The 18,579-nt window shown below is 39.6% G+C and overlaps 3 protein-coding genes and 1 long non-coding RNA gene across 4 annotated transcripts; 3 read left to right on the top strand and 1 right to left on the bottom strand.

Moving 5' to 3' along the window:
• Nucleotides 1–5,084: 5,084 nt before the first annotated feature.
• Nucleotides 5,085–5,393, bottom strand: LOC131332301 (uncharacterized). Its single transcript, XR_009201644.1, has 2 exons — nt 5,284–5,393; nt 5,085–5,252 (listed from the first exon to the last, which is right to left on the bottom strand). It is a non-coding gene; the product is annotated as an uncharacterized LOC131332301 (long non-coding RNA).
• Nucleotides 5,245–9,217, top strand: LOC131332300 (receptor-like serine/threonine-protein kinase At2g45590). The gene is made up of 2 exons (XM_058366449.1): nt 5,245–7,327; nt 9,117–9,217. The coding sequence occupies exons 1-2, from the start codon at nt 5,367–5,369 to the stop codon at nt 9,127–9,129; spliced, it is 1,974 nt and encodes a 657-aa protein (XP_058222432.1). The 5' UTR covers nt 5,245–5,366; the 3' UTR covers nt 9,130–9,217.
• A 1,500-nt stretch (nt 9,218–10,717) lies between these two features.
• LOC131332299 (probable carboxylesterase 8) lies at nt 10,718–13,784 on the top strand. Its single transcript, XM_058366448.1, has 3 exons — nt 10,718–11,679; nt 13,101–13,674; nt 13,731–13,784. The coding sequence occupies exons 1-2, from the start codon at nt 11,196–11,198 to the stop codon at nt 13,613–13,615; spliced, it is 999 nt and encodes a 332-aa protein (XP_058222431.1). The 5' UTR covers nt 10,718–11,195; the 3' UTR covers nt 13,616–13,674; nt 13,731–13,784.
• A 1,107-nt stretch (nt 13,785–14,891) lies between these two features.
• Nucleotides 14,892–16,501, top strand: LOC131332298 (probable carboxylesterase 9). The gene is made up of 2 exons (XM_058366447.1): nt 14,892–15,493; nt 15,891–16,501. Exons 1-2 carry the CDS (start codon nt 15,015–15,017, stop codon nt 16,369–16,371), a joined length of 960 nt encoding a protein of 319 aa, XP_058222430.1. The 5' UTR covers nt 14,892–15,014; the 3' UTR covers nt 16,372–16,501.
• The last annotated feature ends 2,078 nt before the right edge of the window (nt 16,502–18,579 follow it).

Genomic DNA, 18,579 nt, shown 5'->3' with positions numbered 1-18,579 from the left:
AAGTTATATATGTCCGGATGAGGCCCTTAACGATATTTGATCGAGCTGATTTTTGATGCACATATAGAACTCAACGAGCTCTACGCGGTAAACGTCTCCGATCGTCGAACCGATGCCGGAAAAGCCTCGCCAGAGGCCGTGCAGCACGAAGCTGCACATCACACACCCTCTGTCCGTGGCCTGTGGGGCCATCCACTTCTTTATGAGTTTGATCCTTAGGAGACCCCATTGAGTGCACTGTACCTTTATTCCTAAAGAATGGCAAAATTTTGAGGTCAACTTAAAGGAGGAAGGTCCCTGACCCCCGCATTTCATAGGAAGCATGGAAGTGCAATATAAATTTGGATGCTTTAGAGGACCTATGTGTAAATATTTATCGTAGTGCTTTCCCATTCGATGTAGCTGCAAGCCTGCAATCTTGTTGACTGTCCTTTTCGCTCATCATTTCCTTTTGGGTGGGTCCAGATATTTATCTTTTTTGTTAGCAGATGACGCTAAAATTTAGGTGGTGGGTCGAACGCTTTAAAGGACTGGGAGTGGTTATGGGCTCGATGGTCAAATTAGTCAAAATGAAATGAAAGCGTATAGAGATTCCAAAGTTCATAAACTTGGAGTAGTTATGGTCTCGCTGTTATCTTCGCGTTCGGAATTTGGACTTCATAATGGTACATATTCTTCTTCATATCCTCATCAATCGCGTGATCTCCTCGACTCGGTATAATTTCATTTTGGATAACACGATTATCCATGCATTTATCTATTGTGTAGAGCGTTTCATGTGATCATTCACTTGTGATGTTCGTATCTAGTCTTATGTGAGGTCTGATCTATTCATGAGTCAAATTGTGACTTACGGTTGTCTATTTTGACATTTTAAAAATTTGTATACTATTTTACTTTTTATTTAATGTCAAGCGATAGGAGAATTACCTTAATCCGCAACTACCAAATAAGCTAACAAAGAACAATAAATAGGCAAAGTAATTTCATATGAGAGAAATAAATTGGACTATCTATATAAAGTTACTAATCTTATTGACTTGTCATTTTCAACTTATCCTTCCCCTTTTTTGTCTAATCAAAAAAAAAAAAAAAAACTTATCCTTCCCCAACTTTCCTTTGTGATTCATTCTCGTGATCTCGTCAAGTCCGGAGGACCGAAACAACCTATGGGTAGTATTTGCCAGTCTTGCTATAGGTATCGATGGACACGCGGGTCGCACAAGCTCATTCCGTTTGGTTTAACATTTTGAGAGTTTCTTTTAATTCTCGGCACAGTTTTTCTCTCTATCTCTTTCCACTCATTACCACTCAAACTCTCAAAAATAACTTTCTAAAATGTAAATCAAACAAAGCCAAGCGGGGCCCACTATTTATTTTGAACGGATGATTCGAATCGTTAAATAATTTAAAAAAAATCGAATGGACCTAAGAAAAATAAGTTTAATTCAATATGTATAGGTGTTCGATTTATTTTTATATTTTCATTTAGATTACAGAATCTTAAAATCTGAATGAAAAAATAGAAAATTAGATTGAGCATCTACATATATCAAATTGAGCTGATTTTCTACAAGCCCACTCTTTTTTTTTTAAATTATTAAACAATTCAAATCATCCATGTGGAACTCAGAGTGGCCCTCGCGTGCCATACGGTACCCCATTTGTCCCCTTAGCATTTCGTTTTTTTGGACTTAATTTAAATTTGAAAATTTTGTCTTTATTTGAATTTTTTTTTACATTTTTTAGTTTGGCGCAAAAAATTCTTAACAATTCCCCTCAAGACGAATTAATAATCCAAAAAAGTTTGGCGCAAGTTAAAAAATGCAAAAAAAAATTCAAACAGAGACAATTTTAAAAAAAAATTAAGTTTAAGTTAACGCAGAGTGGACGGAAACGGAGAGGATCTGATAGCCGTTAAATTCTTAACAGCTCCGTGCATAGTGGAGTAATAAATGATGGTGCACACATTCTTTTCTCCCCAGCTCTCGATCGTCTCTCGGAAACAAATATCGAGTCACGAGTCAGCCCCCGACAAGCGTGGTGGTTTGACACCTTTCTAGAGATGTGATAACACTCACATGATCTCCGGACACTTTTTTTTCCTTTGTTGCGAGACTGCCTCTGCCCTCGTAAGTTGGAAAGCCTACACTACGGTTTGATTCCTTTCCACGGAGCCACAAAAGTCAAACGAGCTACTCAAATTACCATGTTATCCTTTATGCCCCATTAAACCTTTATTTTTTCAATTCATGTCGTTGAGAGTAACCAATTATATTACCCATAAAAATTTGATGCAAATATAATAATATTAATAGTAATAGTAATAAATCACTTTAACTGATTTACCCAAATTAGGCCTAAGCTTTGAGCGATTAAGGGTACATGACTTTTATAAGATTTGAACAAGAAAAACAAAAAACTTTGTCACTGTGCAAAAGCAGATGGCAGTGACATCTCATTACTGTTAGAAGTTTAAGGAGGCGGATTCTCCGTAGTTGGACCGCAGAGAGTCCATGCAGTTCAATTATAGCTGTTCATCTTTGTATCCAACAGTTTAAATTTTACAAAACTTTTTACCTGAAAAGTTTTTTTTTTAAATCTCGATCGTTACAGACATCATCCGACGGTTGTAAATGTTCCAACCGCTCATCTGCAGTCCAAATATGGACAGCAAATAAGCCTAATTCGAAGTTTAAACTGAAATATAGTATCCTACCGTAGTGGAGTAGTATTGTGTTGAAGAATGTGAGTACATCAAGATACTATGAGAAAAATGTGTTGAAGTTTTAAATTTAATACAGTATTACTATTTGTGCTTAACTTTGCGTGCAATTGTTATAAAGATTGAATATCTAGATACAGTATTTTGTTGGGCTTTACAGATTATCTCAAAACCTTTGTGGGGTTACTCTCATTATGTCAATACTAAATTCATTAACAAGATTGGGAAATGTTTTAATACAAGAAATACTTGCGCGTATATTTTTTTTTAACAAAATGCATATAAATATCAAATTTCAATTGTTATCTTCAGTAGATTTAATTTTCGGGATTGAGGGAGTATTTAGCAGTAAATAAGTGTGTATTTAAGAAAAATAGTCAAAGTGAGAAACACACCATATGATTGGGTTTTTTTTTTTCTTCTAAAAAGTTTGTCTATAGTTTAAGGACTTACAATTCGTTATTTATGTAAATGAACTTTTAATTGATGTATGCGGAAAAAATGACTTGTCTAGGCTACGTTCTTATGAACTTACGGGAGTAACTTAAATCTGAGAATTGTCTTTATTTGGATTTTTTTCGCATTTGTTAGTTTTGTGCTAAATTTTTTATGAGTTATTGATTCGTCTTGACAAGAGAAATCGGAAATTTTTTTTTTTTTCACTTTTACCTTAGTATTTTGAGAAATAACCACTTTTTAGTCACTTTTTGGCTTAAAAAGTGGTTATTTCTCAAAACACTTGGGTAAAAATAAAAAAAATTTACTTTTCCGATTCCTCTCGTCAAGACGAATCAATAACCCAAAAAAAATTTGACACCAAACTAACAAATGCGAAAAAAATTCAAATAAAAATAAAAATTTCAAATTTAAGTTAAGTTCATAGAAACGGAGAAGTCTGTGTATTTTTTTGGCTAGGCTCCTTTCCGGAAAGGAAAATAAGTACTTATTTTTTAAGAAGGCAATTTCAAGCTCAAAAATTATGTGCTTATGCAAATTATTTTCCTATCAGTATGGATCTTATTTGATAGATCTCATTGAAATCTTTAATACGGTGCAAAAAAATTGAAAAAATATTTTTTATTTATATTATTTTTAAATTTAAAAATATAAAATAAATATTTATTTTTTAAAAAAGTATTCTGAAACGGGACCTTACGTTGCCTCCTTTATCGAGGGTTACCCCGTCGGTGAACAGAGTTATGGAAAGGGGTGTTCTGGTCACAAGAAGCGTACGGTACGCGAAATAGTCAAACCCCCCACCAACTCCCAAGAAAGGGACGGTTTCTGGTGACGTGTGCACCGCCGGAGGCTCTGATACAAATCGGACGGGATCGACAAGACCAAAAGTAAAAACAGCACGTGGAAATACGCCAAACGTTACAGCGCGTGGATCTTAAACCATGGACCCCGTACTGCTTGCTACAATGCGAGCTTGGACGAGAAGTTTTGATGCACGTGATAAACAGCAACTAGTTCACGGGCCTGGGCCGTGGACCAAGGGGAGTGTTACTATAATATATATATATATATTATATTATTAAAAAAAAAAGGATTTTAAGTTTATACATCCACAATTAAATTCCACAATGGTGTTTTAAAAAGTTAAAGATGTTTATCATGTGATGGTTAAAAATCCAACATATATATATATATTCAAAAGGGATTATTTGTATTCCTTTTTTTTTTTTTTTTAAGTATTTGCATCTCAATTGTAGTCAATAGATAATTGTTAGTATGATCTTTAAATATATGCATAAACTAATGTTAAATTGACAAAAAATAAACACATTTCAATGTAGGTATCAATATCATTAATCCATAGTTAATACGTACAATATATACATAAATGGTTATTCATGTTTGAGACAAAAATTCATGAGAAAAACTACCGCAGTCTAATCTAAAATATTCAGCCTCATAAAAAGAATCTAATGAAAAACTCGTCGTTGCATGATACTCCTTATTTATCAACTTCATTTTCCTAAATACTGAAATTATCTCAGGTGCATTTTGTGTGATTATTAAGTGCTCTTGGACAAATGTTACGTGTTGCCCAAATGACATTCTTTCACGCACTTAGGCTCTGTTCTGCTAATTTTTTTATTTTTTAAATATTTATTTTTTATTTTACAAGACAAATTATCTTTTTAAATACATTACTTTTTATTAAAAATAATAATTACTTATTTTAATTAGTATAATACACTTACCGGCAGAGTATACGCCAGAGGCCGCAGCGGTACTCCACCGAGCAATAAATAATTTTCCGTTTATTGATCTCCCTTCCTTTCATGATTCATCAACCCAATGACCACCCTGTGACTATATCTTTGCTTGCAAATAGGAAAACGGTTTTTTCCTCCTTTATCTACTGTTTTCTACTCCTATCAATGATAAATCTGTTGCGCAGCACTGACAAGTGAGAGAGAGAGAGAGACAGAGAGGCAAGTAATTTCACAGAACAGAGCAAGAAGACGAAAGGAGGTATAGCTGAAGGATAGCAAAGAGTAAACACACAGTCCCCCTTCTCTCACCGGTCCCTTTCCATCATCCCATACTCTCTCTCTCTCTCTCTCCCTCTCCATTTCCAAAACCCACTTCCCTTTCTCCACATTCCTCCCTCCCTCCCTCCCTTCCAACAATGCCAAACCCAGACCCCACCCTCCTCCTCCTCCCCATCCTCGGCGCGTCCCTCACCCTCACCTGCCTCCTCCTCGTCCTCGCCCTCCTCTACCGCAGAAAACTCTCCCGGAAACGCACCACTCCAGTCGCCGCAGATCTACTCAAACCCTCCCCCCCTCACCGCTTCTCCTACTCCTCCCTCCGCCTCGCCACCTCCTCCTTCTCCGCCTCCAACCGAGTCGGCCAGGGCGGCTTTGGCTCGGTCTTCAAGGGAACTCTCAAATCCGGGCAAGACGTCGCCATCAAACTCATGGATCCCAACGGATCTCTCCAGGGCGAGAGAGAGTTCCACAACGAGCTCTCCATCCTCTCCAAGCTCGAACACGCGTGCACAGACTTCGTGGTCCCCATCCTCGGCTTCTCCTCGTCCGACGACGGTCGCCAGTGTCGCCGCCGCCGCCGCCGCAGGCTGTTGCTCGTGTACGAGTACATGAGGAACGGGAGCCTGCAGGACGCGTTGCTGGATCGGAAGTGTCCCGAGCTGATGGAGTGGAAGAAGAGATACGCAATCGCGATTAACGTCGCCAAAGGGATTCAGATACTTCATTGTCTCAATCCGCCAATCATTCACGGGGACATTAAACCGTCTAATATTCTGATTGATGCCTTTTTCAACGCGAAGCTGGCCGATTTTGGGCTAGCTCGGGCGCTTACTGAAGATGAAGTTGGTGGAGCTGTTTTGGAAATCGGCGAGGAGGGGGGGAAGGTGGGGAGGAGCAGAGAGAACGGGGATAACGATAACGGATCGATACTTGAAGAGACGGAGAGTGTTGTTACTGATGATGTGGCTTTGAATGTGGATCTGTTGTCGCCGGAGTTAGTAACAACAATGTCTTCGGATACGGGTGTGTTTGAGGCACCGCCGTCGAGTGTGTCGGAGTGCTGTTTGGATATTGCTAGTGTGGATAGTGGGAACAGGAGATGTGTTGGGAGAAAGAAGAGTTTGTCGGGGAGGGATTGGTGGTGGAAACAGGACGGGGGCAGCGGGGTCGGGTCAGAGTCGGGGAGAGTGAAGGATTATGTGATGGAGTGGATTGGGAGTGAGATAAAGAAGGAGAGACCAAATGGTGAGTGGAATGCCACACCCAGTTCAGTAGAGGGTAATAACAACACGGAGAAGGTGAAAGAAGAGCAAAAGAAGCATAGGAAGAAATTTAATTGGTGGGCTTCATTGGATGAGGAGAGAACTCAGAAGCAGAAGAAGAACAGGAAGAAGCCGCGGGAGTGGTGGAAGGAGGAGTTTTGCGACGAATTGACGAAGAAGAAGAAGAAAAGGGAGGTTAAGTCTACTTGTGGTGGTGAAATGTGGTGGCAGAGGGATGAGTTTCTAGCACCGGAGAGGAAGAAGAGGAGGAGGAGCAGGGGGAGTAAGGGCAGCATTGATTGGTGGTTAGATGGGTTTAGCGGGGAATATCGAAGTGGAAGGAGAAATAGTCAAGATTGGACTAGTGGAGAGATCCCAAAGAGTGGAGGTATTAGTAGTACTCCTAGTATGAGAGGGACTGTTTGTTACATTGCCCCCGAGTGTGGTGGTGGTGGGAATTTGTCGGAGAAGTGTGATGTGTATAGCTATGGTGTGCTGTTACTTGTTATTGTTTCCGGGCGAAGGCCGTTGCAAGTGACGGCCTCCCCACTGTCTGAATTCGAGAGGGCGAATCTCATTTCATGGGCTAGGCAACTTGCCCGGAATGGGAAGCTTTTGGATCTTGTTGATCCTAATATTCAGTCGTTGGATCGTGAACAGGCAATGCTTTGCATCACAATTGCTTTGCTTTGTTTGCAGAGATTGCCTAGTAAGCGTCCGACGATGGTAGAGATAGTCGGGATGCTTTCCGGTGAGGCGGAACCGCCCCACTTGCCGTTTGAATTTTCCCCATCACCGCCGTCCAATTTCCCTTTCAAGACCCGGAAAAAGGCCCGGTGAGTTTACGGATGCCTGACCCTCTTTTTTTTTCCAGAATTAACAGTGGAGTGTACTGTTGTGGCACTTTTTATCTAATCAACTCTTTGTAGAATTTGTTAGATGAAAAAAAAGCTAAAGATATATGATGAATTCAGTTTGTTCTTTTTCCCTGATTGTTTGCATAGTTGGTACACTCTGCATTCTGCAAATTCTACCTTAGGATCATTTCAAAGTGCTAACTGCTATGATTAAGGCAGAGACTAACTTTGGCCTTGTGCACTGGAAGTGGTTGAACTTTAGGAATCCAATGGGCAATGGATAATGATAATGGTGTGGTAGTGTAACAGTTGTTTGCTTTTCAAGTGGTGAGGCCAGCTTAGTAATTACTTATAATTAGTGCCCTGAAATTTTGAGCTTACCTTTTCTTTAGATGTTAGGGGACCCAGAAAACATTTGCTTTTTATGCTTGTCTGGTATCTTCAAAAGCTTGCATTGATTTCTGTGCAAGGGAAAAGAGTTAGTCAAAGTCCCTGCTTTTGCAAAATGATGCTGTAATACAGTGGCATCCTCACAGAAACACATGAAAGCAACACTGGTTACAATTTGGACGAAAAAAGGGGTAAGGTTGTGGATATATGCAGGATCTAAAAAAAACACACACTTCCAAGGAGGTATCATTCCGGACAGTGTCAAGAAACTTGTCTAAACATATCCCATTTACTCTTTTTTTTGTAAGACCGGACACCTATGGGACTCACGTGTCCATGACCTAGGCACTGAATAACATCATCATGTTTGGAAAATTTAACCTGTGAGTCAGATGATGCTATTAAAATTATGCATTTTGATACCTATTTAGTAATTATTTGTCCTTTAGATGGTTTTACGTTACGAATATGAGTCAAGAAAATCAAAAAAAAGTTAATGGACAAATATTTTAAATTCCTTTCTAGTATGTACGATATGTGAAAGTGATTTCTTATTGTGTTGGTTTATTGTCTTGTGTCTTTAACCGTGCTATGTAGTGCCGGGTTGATTAGGACTCTCAGAAACACATGGTACTATGAGATGCCATCTTAAAAACTTGCGACTACATGTTTGTCATCGACCCTTCTGTTACCAGTATTCAGTACCTTGCTATTGTGACATAATAGGCTTCAATCAAGTTGCCTATGGAAGAAACAATAGGCTTAATCGTAACTGATTTGGGGACTGTGTTACTTTAACTATGATTCTAGCCACCAAATCACCCGGTATGAATTCTCACTGTAACAGAGTAAGGAGCATTTCACTAGGTCAACCACATTGTGGTTGCATCAAAATTCTTGTTGTTTTCAACAGAATTACAATGTTTAAACTTTAACATTTCAGTTGATTCTCAAGCTGTAGTTCTGAAGATGTGAAATGATGCTTGTTATAGATGAAAATTTGTCCATAGGGAAAGGGGAAAAGGGAGGCAGCAAATGCACTTCATTTGATAGGAACAATTCTTTCAGTAAATAGTCATCATCAGCTTTAGGATATAAGACATATGAATACCACAGTTATTCCTTTGGTGCCGATATTATATTGATGCTTGTCACTTTTACGTAATTGTATTAGATCTGCACGGGACCAATTAGTCTTTTGGGAAATTAAATATCTAGAGTATCTCCATCACATCATCACCCATTTCACCATTTGCGAGGTTTGGGTGTGCATTGATTGAAAAAACTGATTACCTGAATCATACGTGAACCTTGCATAATTCATATAATTGTAAATATTGCTTTGAACTACGTTTAACTTGAGAAGTTTTCTTCACAGTTCATTGCAGTGATGTTGGAAAAGTATACGAAATATGTAGAGCATTGTGATCAGGATGTTTCTGTTAATTAGGTGGCAATTGATTATACTGATACATTTTTATGATCATGTATCGAATCTACATTTCTAGAAGTGTCCCCGTGTTCCCCTTTCTTTTGATTTTAGTTTAACTTGATTATTACAGTACTAATTTACTCAAGTGTTTACTAAAGTTTTAAAAACCATTACTAAAGTTTTCTTTTGGCTTCATTTCCTCTGTCATATCTGTTCGGTTTGGGTTTTAGGGGTGTGCGTGCGTGGTTTTGAGAGTAATGAGTAGAGAGAGATAGATAGAAAATTTATTGGAGATCGTGCCTAGAGATTTTGAGACCCAATACGAACAAGGTTGGTCTTTAGTTTTTATGATTGGTACCTAATGCCTTGATGTTATTCTTTTGGTTGGTAAGTACTCAGTCTCAATGTTCTTTTCATTGGGCTTCCGCCATCCTTTCAATTGAAAAGGTCATGACTTCAAACTAATGAGATGGAACTTTGAATCTACTTCCTGTTTCAAAGTCCAACCCTTTAAGTCACGTAGTGTGCATGTGAACGAGCATGAGTGTGAAAACGTCTTTTAAAAAAAAAACATTTCATATTACTTAAATTTACAAGAGTAAGAATTGAAAGCATGAGACCAGAGTGAGGATTAAAAGCGAGAGTATGCAGTGTTACTGAAGGATTATGTGACTAAGATCCATCCTATATCTTCACTTAGAATAGATTTCTGAGCATAATGCATTTAAAAAGTGTGGCACATAGACATTCAATTCGGTCTAAGATCTACTACTCCATCCCAGATTGCTAGTTCATTGGCTCCATTTTGCTATTTGGACATTGAATTGTCTATATTTTCTAATTTATTACACATTTTTAGGATAAATTCACTAACAACCCATCTATTTCACTAAATCACATTACACCTGTTTGAAAATCACACTGTCCTACTTGCTTTATCGGTTTGGGTCTCGGTTTACTCCATTTGTTAGTCGACGGTTTATCAGTAACAAAGATGTAAGCAAAATTGAAGCATGAAATGTCAGCTTTGCACTCATAGCTTTCCCCCTCTGGAATTTCTCCTTCCTTTGGTCCTCCCTCCCTCCCTCCCTCTAACCCCAATGCCTTCCTTTTCCACCGAGCCGACCAACACAAATCCAACCGCACCACTTCCAAGGTAAATAGTTTTAAGTTCCTAATGTGTGCCTACCAAATACCGACATAATCAATCCCGAATTGATGAATCCTAAACAAATAGTCAATCCAACCAAATAATTCGACTCACAAACATGCTCCAAGGAAGAAAAGGAAAAAAAAGGCAGTGAACATTAATACACCACTCCACATATCTAATTTTCCGGTTGAGACTCGACTGAAAACATCTAAAAGGGTAGTTATGGGATTCAACTGAAAACAGTATTTAACCACCCCACAACAACTTTGAAAGCATTTAAAAGGGTAGTTGTGATGGTAGGTGCAACTTCGTAGAGGTCACAGCTGGATTTAATAACTACTCAACAACACTATTTATTTATTACTCATTTCCATTTTAAATGTCTCCTATAGAAATTCGTACAATTATAAATCTCAAAAAAAATAGTATGTTCCTACACATTGTTTTTTCAAAGAGCTCATTGAGTACTTCAATTTTGTGTAAGAATAAAAAAAGTAAATACGTAGAATATATATTTTTGGTTTGAAATAGCAAGAATTTTCATAGTGAACATTTGAAGTAGGACGAATTGAATATTATATTTAAAACTTTCCGCATTATTATCAATTTTTAGTCAATTTTTTCCTAATGAGATTTGCTTTGATGGGAGGAACTCAAGAAATAGAAAAATCATGGTAAAAATATTTTCGAAAAAAACTCAAATATTTTGACAAATTATTCGACAAGGGTTGAAGCAATCCAACCAATCCACTTCCAAATAAAAACCTCCCTACAACCCCTCTCTCTCTCTCTCTCTCCAAAAAAAAAAGAAAAAAAAGTCTCAAAACAACAATAGCTGAAACACCACTCTCACTCTACAGTCCCACCCCTCCATGGATCCATACGAATTCCTCAAAATCGCCCCAAACCCAGACGGCTCCCTCACCCGTCTCAACCCAATGCCATCCCTACCCCCAACCCCAACCCCTACCCAAAACAACAACTCAATTCCCCCAATTGCCCTCTCCAAAGACCTCCCTCTCAACCCCACCGCCGCCACCTTCCTCCGCCTCTTCCGCCCCCTCCGCTCTCCACCTCAAACCAAACTCCCAATCATCATCTACTTCCACGGCGGCGGCTTCGTCCTCTTCAGCGCCACGGCGCTCCCCTTTCACCGATCGTGTAATGCCATGTCGGCTCAATCCCCTGCCCTGGTTTTGTCCCTCGAGTACCGCCTCGCGCCGGAGCACCGGCTGCCGGCGGCCTACGACGACGCCGTCGATGCGCTGATGTGGGTCCGTGACCAGGCCTTGGGGATCAACGGCTGTGACGAGTGGTTGAAGGAATTGGGAGATTTTTCTAGGGTTTTCTTGATGGGTAAGCCATGGAAACTAAAAGTTCTAAATTTTACCATCTTATTTCAAATGACTAGTATGTTTCGTGTCTTACGCACTCTATCCTTATTTGTTTGTCTTTGGACTTCGTGTTAAATTGATTATATCTTGTGCTAGTTAGTGACGGAGCTATATTGGGGCGGATCATGTCCATCCCAATTCCAAAAAAAAAGGAAAAAATTGACACTTACAGCCAAAGCCTTTTGGCTACTTGGGTGAGAAATAAAAAAAAAGGAGTGTAGTTTCTCTTAACGATGAGAAAAGAAGAGAAGTAATAATATGTTTTCTCACCATGTCATTTGGATAAACCTTGGTGAGAAAAAAAATGACTGTGAAGGATTTTTGATTCTCACCATCTCTCACCTCTTTAATCATCAACAAGGGAGAAATAGCTCTCTCCCTCCATTTCATTTCTCCGAAAAACCTACCATCCAAAGGGTTGTTTTGAAAGTAGTCTATTAGGAGGGAGGGGGGACTGCTGCACCTCATTTTAGGGCCCATTTCGGTCTCGCTCCGATGATCTGAATCGTTCACTTTGTAGAATTCGCCAAGTAGAACATCTATGCAAAAAATCAGCTTAATTGGATATCATTAAGTACCTAATCGGAACTTTTTTATCTTAAAAAGAATAGATTCGAAATACTGGATCAAATCCACTGTAACCCATGGACTGAGAGTTATATGGGCTCCAATCAGGTACTTAATGATATCCAATTAAACTGATTTTTTGCATAATTGCTCTATTCGACGAGCTCTACAAAGTGAACGATTCAGATCATCGGAGCGAGACCGAGGTGGGCCCCAAAATTGGGACAGCAGCCCCCCGCGTCCGTCTATTAGGCACTTATTGGTTACTGGAAAACTTGATTCTTCAGGTACATAATGAAAAAAGTATCGATTTTTAAAATGAACGATTCAAATCATTAAAATAATATTTCAATAGCTTTCATTTAAGAGCCAAAGAGAGTTGAACCAAACCTTTTCTTTAACTATAAACAAAGTTGAGGACAAAGTTTGATTTTAACTTCACATTTCACGAACAATGATTAACTTCACATTTCCCAATCCAAATCCTACGCTCCACCCCAATAATGATTCTTACACTCCACCACTCTTAAATTTGTCTTTTATTGTGTGATTTTCAGCACTAAAGGACAATTTTAGAGTGCTACTAAAAAAGAATTGAAAAAATATTTTTTATATCGTTATTGTAAGGTTTTATGTGATTTTGAATACTTTGTTTGATAGAACTAATTGGAATATATCAAAGAAGATCTTTTTTGGATGGAAATAGTGTTAAAAAAAATGTAAGCAAATTTTTTATCTGGTTATAATAGAATGAGAGATAAATAAATTTGATAATTATTTATTTTTATGTGATAATTGTGGTATAAATCCTAACAGGTAGTAGCTCTGGGGGAAATATGGTGTACCACGCGGGCTTACGCGTCCTAGATCTCGATCTGTCACCGGTGAAGATCGCGGGGCTGATAATGAACCAGCCATATTTCGGCGGGGTCCAGAGGACTGAATCGGAAACGAGACTCGTCAACGACATGATCATACCATTGCCCGCGAACGATCTGCTGTGGGCCCTGGCATTACCGGAGGGCACAGACCGCGATCATGAGTTTTGCAATCCGATGGTGGGCGGGAAAGAGAAGATCGGACGGCTGCCGAGGTGCTTGATCAGGGGGTACGGTGGGGACCCCCTTGTGGATCGCCAGAGGGAGGTCGCGAAGATGTTGGAGGCACGCGGGGTGCGCGTGGTGGTCAAGTTCGACGAAGATGGGTGTCATGCTGCGGAGTTATTCGACCCTAAAAAGGCTCAAGGGCTCTATGAAGATGTCAAGGAGTTCGTTAGCTCTGCTTTTGCTGCTGAGAAGAGTAGTGATGTGGAGCTCAAGTCAACAATGTGAGTTTTGCAATTGGGATTAGCCATTGGATTATTACTGTAATAATAAGCAGAATGATTTAGGTCTGCTATGAAACTGCCTTCGCTTTTTTTGATTATATGCAAAATTGTTGCTTCAGTCTCGAGCGACGTGGTATATAGGCTTTTGCAAAACAAGTATTCGTAGACCCTCCGACGATCATGTTAGTTCGGAGAAAATAATGTGTATGAATACTCCGTATTAAGTAAGAACTCTCCTTCGGTGGCTAGCCCTCTACCTATTTGTAAGGTTTGTGATTTGTCAATGGAGAGAATCTAAGGGATGAGGATCCGTTGATTGAAGTCCATCACGTCCTCAATCAAAGAGACAGATCGCGTAGTCGCTGGGATTCCACGTAACCTAAATCCCGCGTGGCACTCGAATGGGGCCGTCGGTTACCCGAGTCAGATTATGAGTCATCGTTACCCATTTTGCGTGAGTTAGATTAAACTCATTCCGTATTATTGCATTCTTGATCAAATATCTTGGCTTGGAATTTGGTCTAGCATTTAAGCTAGCTTAGGGATTGAAGGATTTGATCGAGCGTTAACGATTTCCACTTGAGTTGATTTTTATTGAGGGGGGTTAAACAAATCAAAATTTCTTGTATGAATGACTTTGATCATCAATTGTGAGACTTGGCGAGGATCCTACAAAAGTGGAGAACTAGTAGCATGGCCCTGGATATAGCATCTTCGTGACTTGAATCTACATTTAGGTGTGCTTTATGAGTCACGGATCAATGGAAGGGGGGGATTTAGCGTGGCCCTAACTGATCACACTTGTGTAAAAAACAAGCAGGCCGTAAGTATCAGTTCCCCCAAACAGAGTACTAAAACAAGGGTTTGATAAAAGAGAAACCTGGACCGCAGAGATGCAGTCCAAGTGATTACAACCGTCGGATAATATTTTTAATAGTTCAAATTTCTTTTAATATTCTTACCGTTAAAAGTATTCAACAGATCAATATAAACGGTTCAGATTGAATTGTACAAGCTTCTCTGCTGGATCCGTGATAAACTATACAAACACAATTTTCAGTTATCCAATGTGCATGTACAATTAATCAGTCACCACATTTTGGTAAAACCACAGCTCCTATTACACCGGATGAGGAGAGCCTCAACTTTGATGAAACACCTGAATGGTTAGCCTTTGCATCTCCAACTCTTCTGGACGAACTGTTATGCTAACAAAATTTCAAGCCATAGAAACCCCAAAAAAATAGAGAGAGAGAGAGAGAGAGAGAGAGAGAAGAAAAAGAAGAAGAAGAAGAAGAAGAAGGAGGAGGAGAAACCATTCGACTTCATCAAACCCTCTGAATTCATTACAAAGCTTCATCTCCCATTCCTATGCTTTTTTACCTTCATTACATTACTAAACCATGCCTGGATTCGACGCCTACGACCACCTCAACATCTCTCTCAACCCCGACGGCACTGTCAACCGCCACCTCAAAATCCCCTCCCTCCCCGCCACCCCCGATGTCCTCACCCCCGACCAGCCAACCGTCAGCAAGGACGTGACCCTCAACGCCGACAAGAAAACCTCCCTCCGCATCTTCCGCCCGACCAAACTGCCGTGCAACGACACCTCCGTCGCCAAGCTCCCGATAATCATTTACGTCCATGGCGGTGGGTTTATTGATTTCAGCCCGGCAACTGCCATGATCCACGATCACTGCAGCAAAATGGCGGTGGAGATCCCGGCGGTGCTGGTCTCGGTGGATTACAGGCTGGCGCCGGAGAGCCGGCTTCCGGCGCAGTACGAGGATGCGGTTGATGCGATACTGTGGGTGAAGAAGCAGGCTGAGTTGGGAGGAGAGGGTGATGAGTGGCTTAGAGACTACGGTGATTTCTCGAGGTATAAAATTGTTTGGTTTACTACCTTGTAGATTGTTTGGGTGTTATCAATTATCATCATGACGTGAACCGTTCAGTTTGTAGAAGTTTTCATGCACATAATATGCACAAAATCAAATTGATCGGATAGAAGATCATTCGACATTAGTTTTTAGAGAATGGATGAAGTATGATGAGTTATGGTGATGATACTTAGGTTATTACATTTGCAAGTTAGTGACAATCACAAACATATTACGGGAAAAAAAATACAAATGCATGTCGAAATTGGACAAACAAATTGGGACGGAGTAAGTAGTACAAACGAGATATCTCATTGCGTACTATTTCCAAAGAAGTAGAAGGCATGGCTTACGTAGGATCCTACTGTAATTGATTGTGTTCTACGGTCCAAACAGGTGCAACCTTTACGGCGCCAGCAACGGCGCAAACATCGTGTTCCACGCCGCATTACGAGCCATGGACCACAATCTAGAACCGATGAAGATCACAGGGCTAATATTGAACCAACCCATGTTCAGCGGGAACAAACGGACGCGATCCGAGCTCAAATTCGCCACCGACCAGTTCCTCCCGTTGCCGGCGATCGACCTCTACTGGCACCTCTCGTTGCCGCCGGGAACGGACAGGGACCACCGGTACTCCAACCCGATGGCGGATGGGCCCCACAAGGAGAAGATAAAGTCTCTGGGGAGGTGTCTGGTGGTAGGGTTCGGAGGAGACCCGATGGTGGACAAGCAGCAGGCGTTCGTGCAAATGCTGATCTTGGAAGGAGTCCCGGTGGAAGCGCGGTTCGACAATATCGGGTTCCATGGGATCGATCTGATCGATGCCCGACGGGCCGCTGCTCTTTTGACTTTTATTAAGGAGTTCGTTTGATTGATTTTGTTGGTGAGTTTAGGTTTCATTTGATGATGGTTTCAAAACCATTTGATTTTACTATTAAAGTTGTGCTAGCTAGATGATTAATCATCACAAGGATATATAGCGGATGCAAGCTGTTCATCTGCACATCCTGGATGCTCACCTCTTTTTTTTTTGAAGAGGATGCTCACCTCTCTTGCTGTCTTTGTTAAGTGATTCTTAGGTTTCAGAGAGAGAGAGAGAGGTTTTTTTCGGCTGGGATTATTGTCTCTGTACTTGTGTTTGTGGTGTGCTCACATGTACAAGTAGACTAGGTCTAGTGGGCTCTTTTTGAGTTCTCTCCTGTAATCCCGTTTTTTCTTGTATCTTTGATCTGTTTGGATTTCTTAATGAAGATTTGCATTTAAAAAGAGAGAGAAAGAAAGTGGATGCAAGCTGCACCAGTGGGATGCATGGAATTTGTGATTTTATTTATAAAAACTTCCGGATAGTTACATATTTTTGTGCGTAAAAGCAAGCCCAATGATGGGATGGAAACTGAGGAGAATGATGGAGTAGTAGTTATTTTAGTTTCAAAAAGTTGTTAAAAATTAATTAGTTATAAAATAGGATTTATCTCTCTTCAATAGTGAATTTTAAAATAGAACGACGGGATGAAAAATATTATTGTTACCCAAAGTGTGAAGTGTCACACTGGATAAAATGTCTAACGTTATACTGTCGGTCTCTCTCTCTTCGAACTCACCATATACGACGATCTCTCTCTTTTTGAACTCCCATATACGACGACCGATCTTTCTCTCTTTCTCTCACCGGCGATATCTCCCTCTCACACCCCTCCCCCCCTCTCTCTCTCTCTTTGGATTAGAGCAAACTCCTCTTTGACCAAACCCTAGAAATTACCACAACAGAAAACTAGTCGATCTTTCTCTCACATCGGCGAGATCTCTCCATTTCTCACCTCTATATCTCTCTCTCTCCAGCGACAGACTGCAGAAACCACCAACATTTGCAAATTCTGATGACCAATTCTAAAAACCGGCGACATTTGCAGATTCCGACCAACTTTCCAGCGGATAAAGGTAACTCTGATTGTCCATTTTTTGGTAATTGCAGTTGGGTTTGATGACGTGGCATTTATAGCTATAATCATTTGTATCCATCCCCATATCCATGAAAGTCATTTTGCATCTCCTTTTCCATCCCCCATTAGAGACCATATTTTAGCATTTGGGGATGGAAAACGACTATCCATCCTCCATTAAACTTGCTCTAAGAGTAATAGGGCCATAGCCAAGTATGACCACTTTGCAGGTGGGGAATCAAGTCCCGTTGAGGATGTGGGCTAAAGGGATTGGAAAGAACAATCCATTAAACGGATCCACCGACCCGTTTTGGGCTTTCAGCGGGTTATTTCATTAATGAGAACCACTTTAATGTTGTCAATTTCGTTCCGTATCGACCCGTAAAATGGTACACATAAGTAGATGTTTCGTACCACCATAAATACTGGCCTGTACCGGACTTGTAACGGGATCTTGGCTGACTAAAAAAAAAATTTGTGTATTTTTTTCTTTTGCTTAAAAGTGCTAGATTTTTAAGATAATTCAACAAAATCTGGAGTCTATAATATGTTAATCATCTTAATTTGATATTATGACTAAGTTTAAGATATGCTATCAAAGTGTTACTAGTATTTATTTTATGTTTCTACTTCGAGTTTTTTACATATATTAAAACTACATAAAACATATGTTACGGTTAATCCAGAACGGTACCGAGATATACACCGATAGCGGTATGTACCGTCCCAGTAGAGAGAACATTGTGCTTGCCCGTACAAAATTAAAAACTTTGCTCGTCGTTGTCAAGAACTTCAGCCACGTTAAAAATCAAAGTTATTAACCACTGTATATATAATTGTGACTTTTTTGTTCGAAACTAACAACTTTTACTTTTGGCTTATGTCAAAGCATAACATTGATTATATAATTGCGGATAAAAAAAAAAACTTTGATTATATAATTTAATGGTTCGAACTAATTTATTTTAAAATGAATTATTAAAAATAAAATATTGTAGTACTTAATTTTTTCTAGTTTTATTTCACGAATTAAAAAAATGAATAAAATCTTTGATTTGATAGGAAAACAAAAAGTTATACCCCAAATAATTTAACTTAATTCTTTAATTTTTGAAAAAAAAAAAAACAATATGACATGG

The sequence above is a fragment of the Rhododendron vialii genome, chromosome 7a, assembly GCF_030253575.1.
Source record: "Rhododendron vialii isolate Sample 1 chromosome 7a, ASM3025357v1".
Taxonomy (NCBI): domain Eukaryota; kingdom Viridiplantae; phylum Streptophyta; class Magnoliopsida; order Ericales; family Ericaceae; genus Rhododendron; species Rhododendron vialii.
Note: the sequence above shows the minus strand (reverse complement) of the source record. Positions and strands in the feature narration are given on the sequence as shown.

Coding starts and splice junctions, on each gene's coding strand:
- LOC131332300 (XM_058366449.1), top strand. CDS start 5,367: ATGCCAAACCCAGACCCCACCCTCCTCCTCCTCCCCATCCTCGGCGCG.
- LOC131332299 (XM_058366448.1), top strand. CDS start 11,196: ATGGATCCATACGAATTCCTCAAAATCGCCCCAAACCCAGACGGCTCC. Junction 11,680..13,100: donor TTCTAGGGTTTTCTTGATGG/GTAAGCCATGGA, acceptor AAATCCTAACAG/GTAGTAGCTCTGGGGGAAAT.
- LOC131332298 (XM_058366447.1), top strand. CDS start 15,015: ATGCCTGGATTCGACGCCTACGACCACCTCAACATCTCTCTCAACCCC. Junction 15,494..15,890: donor GACTACGGTGATTTCTCGAG/GTATAAAATTGT, acceptor CGGTCCAAACAG/GTGCAACCTTTACGGCGCCA.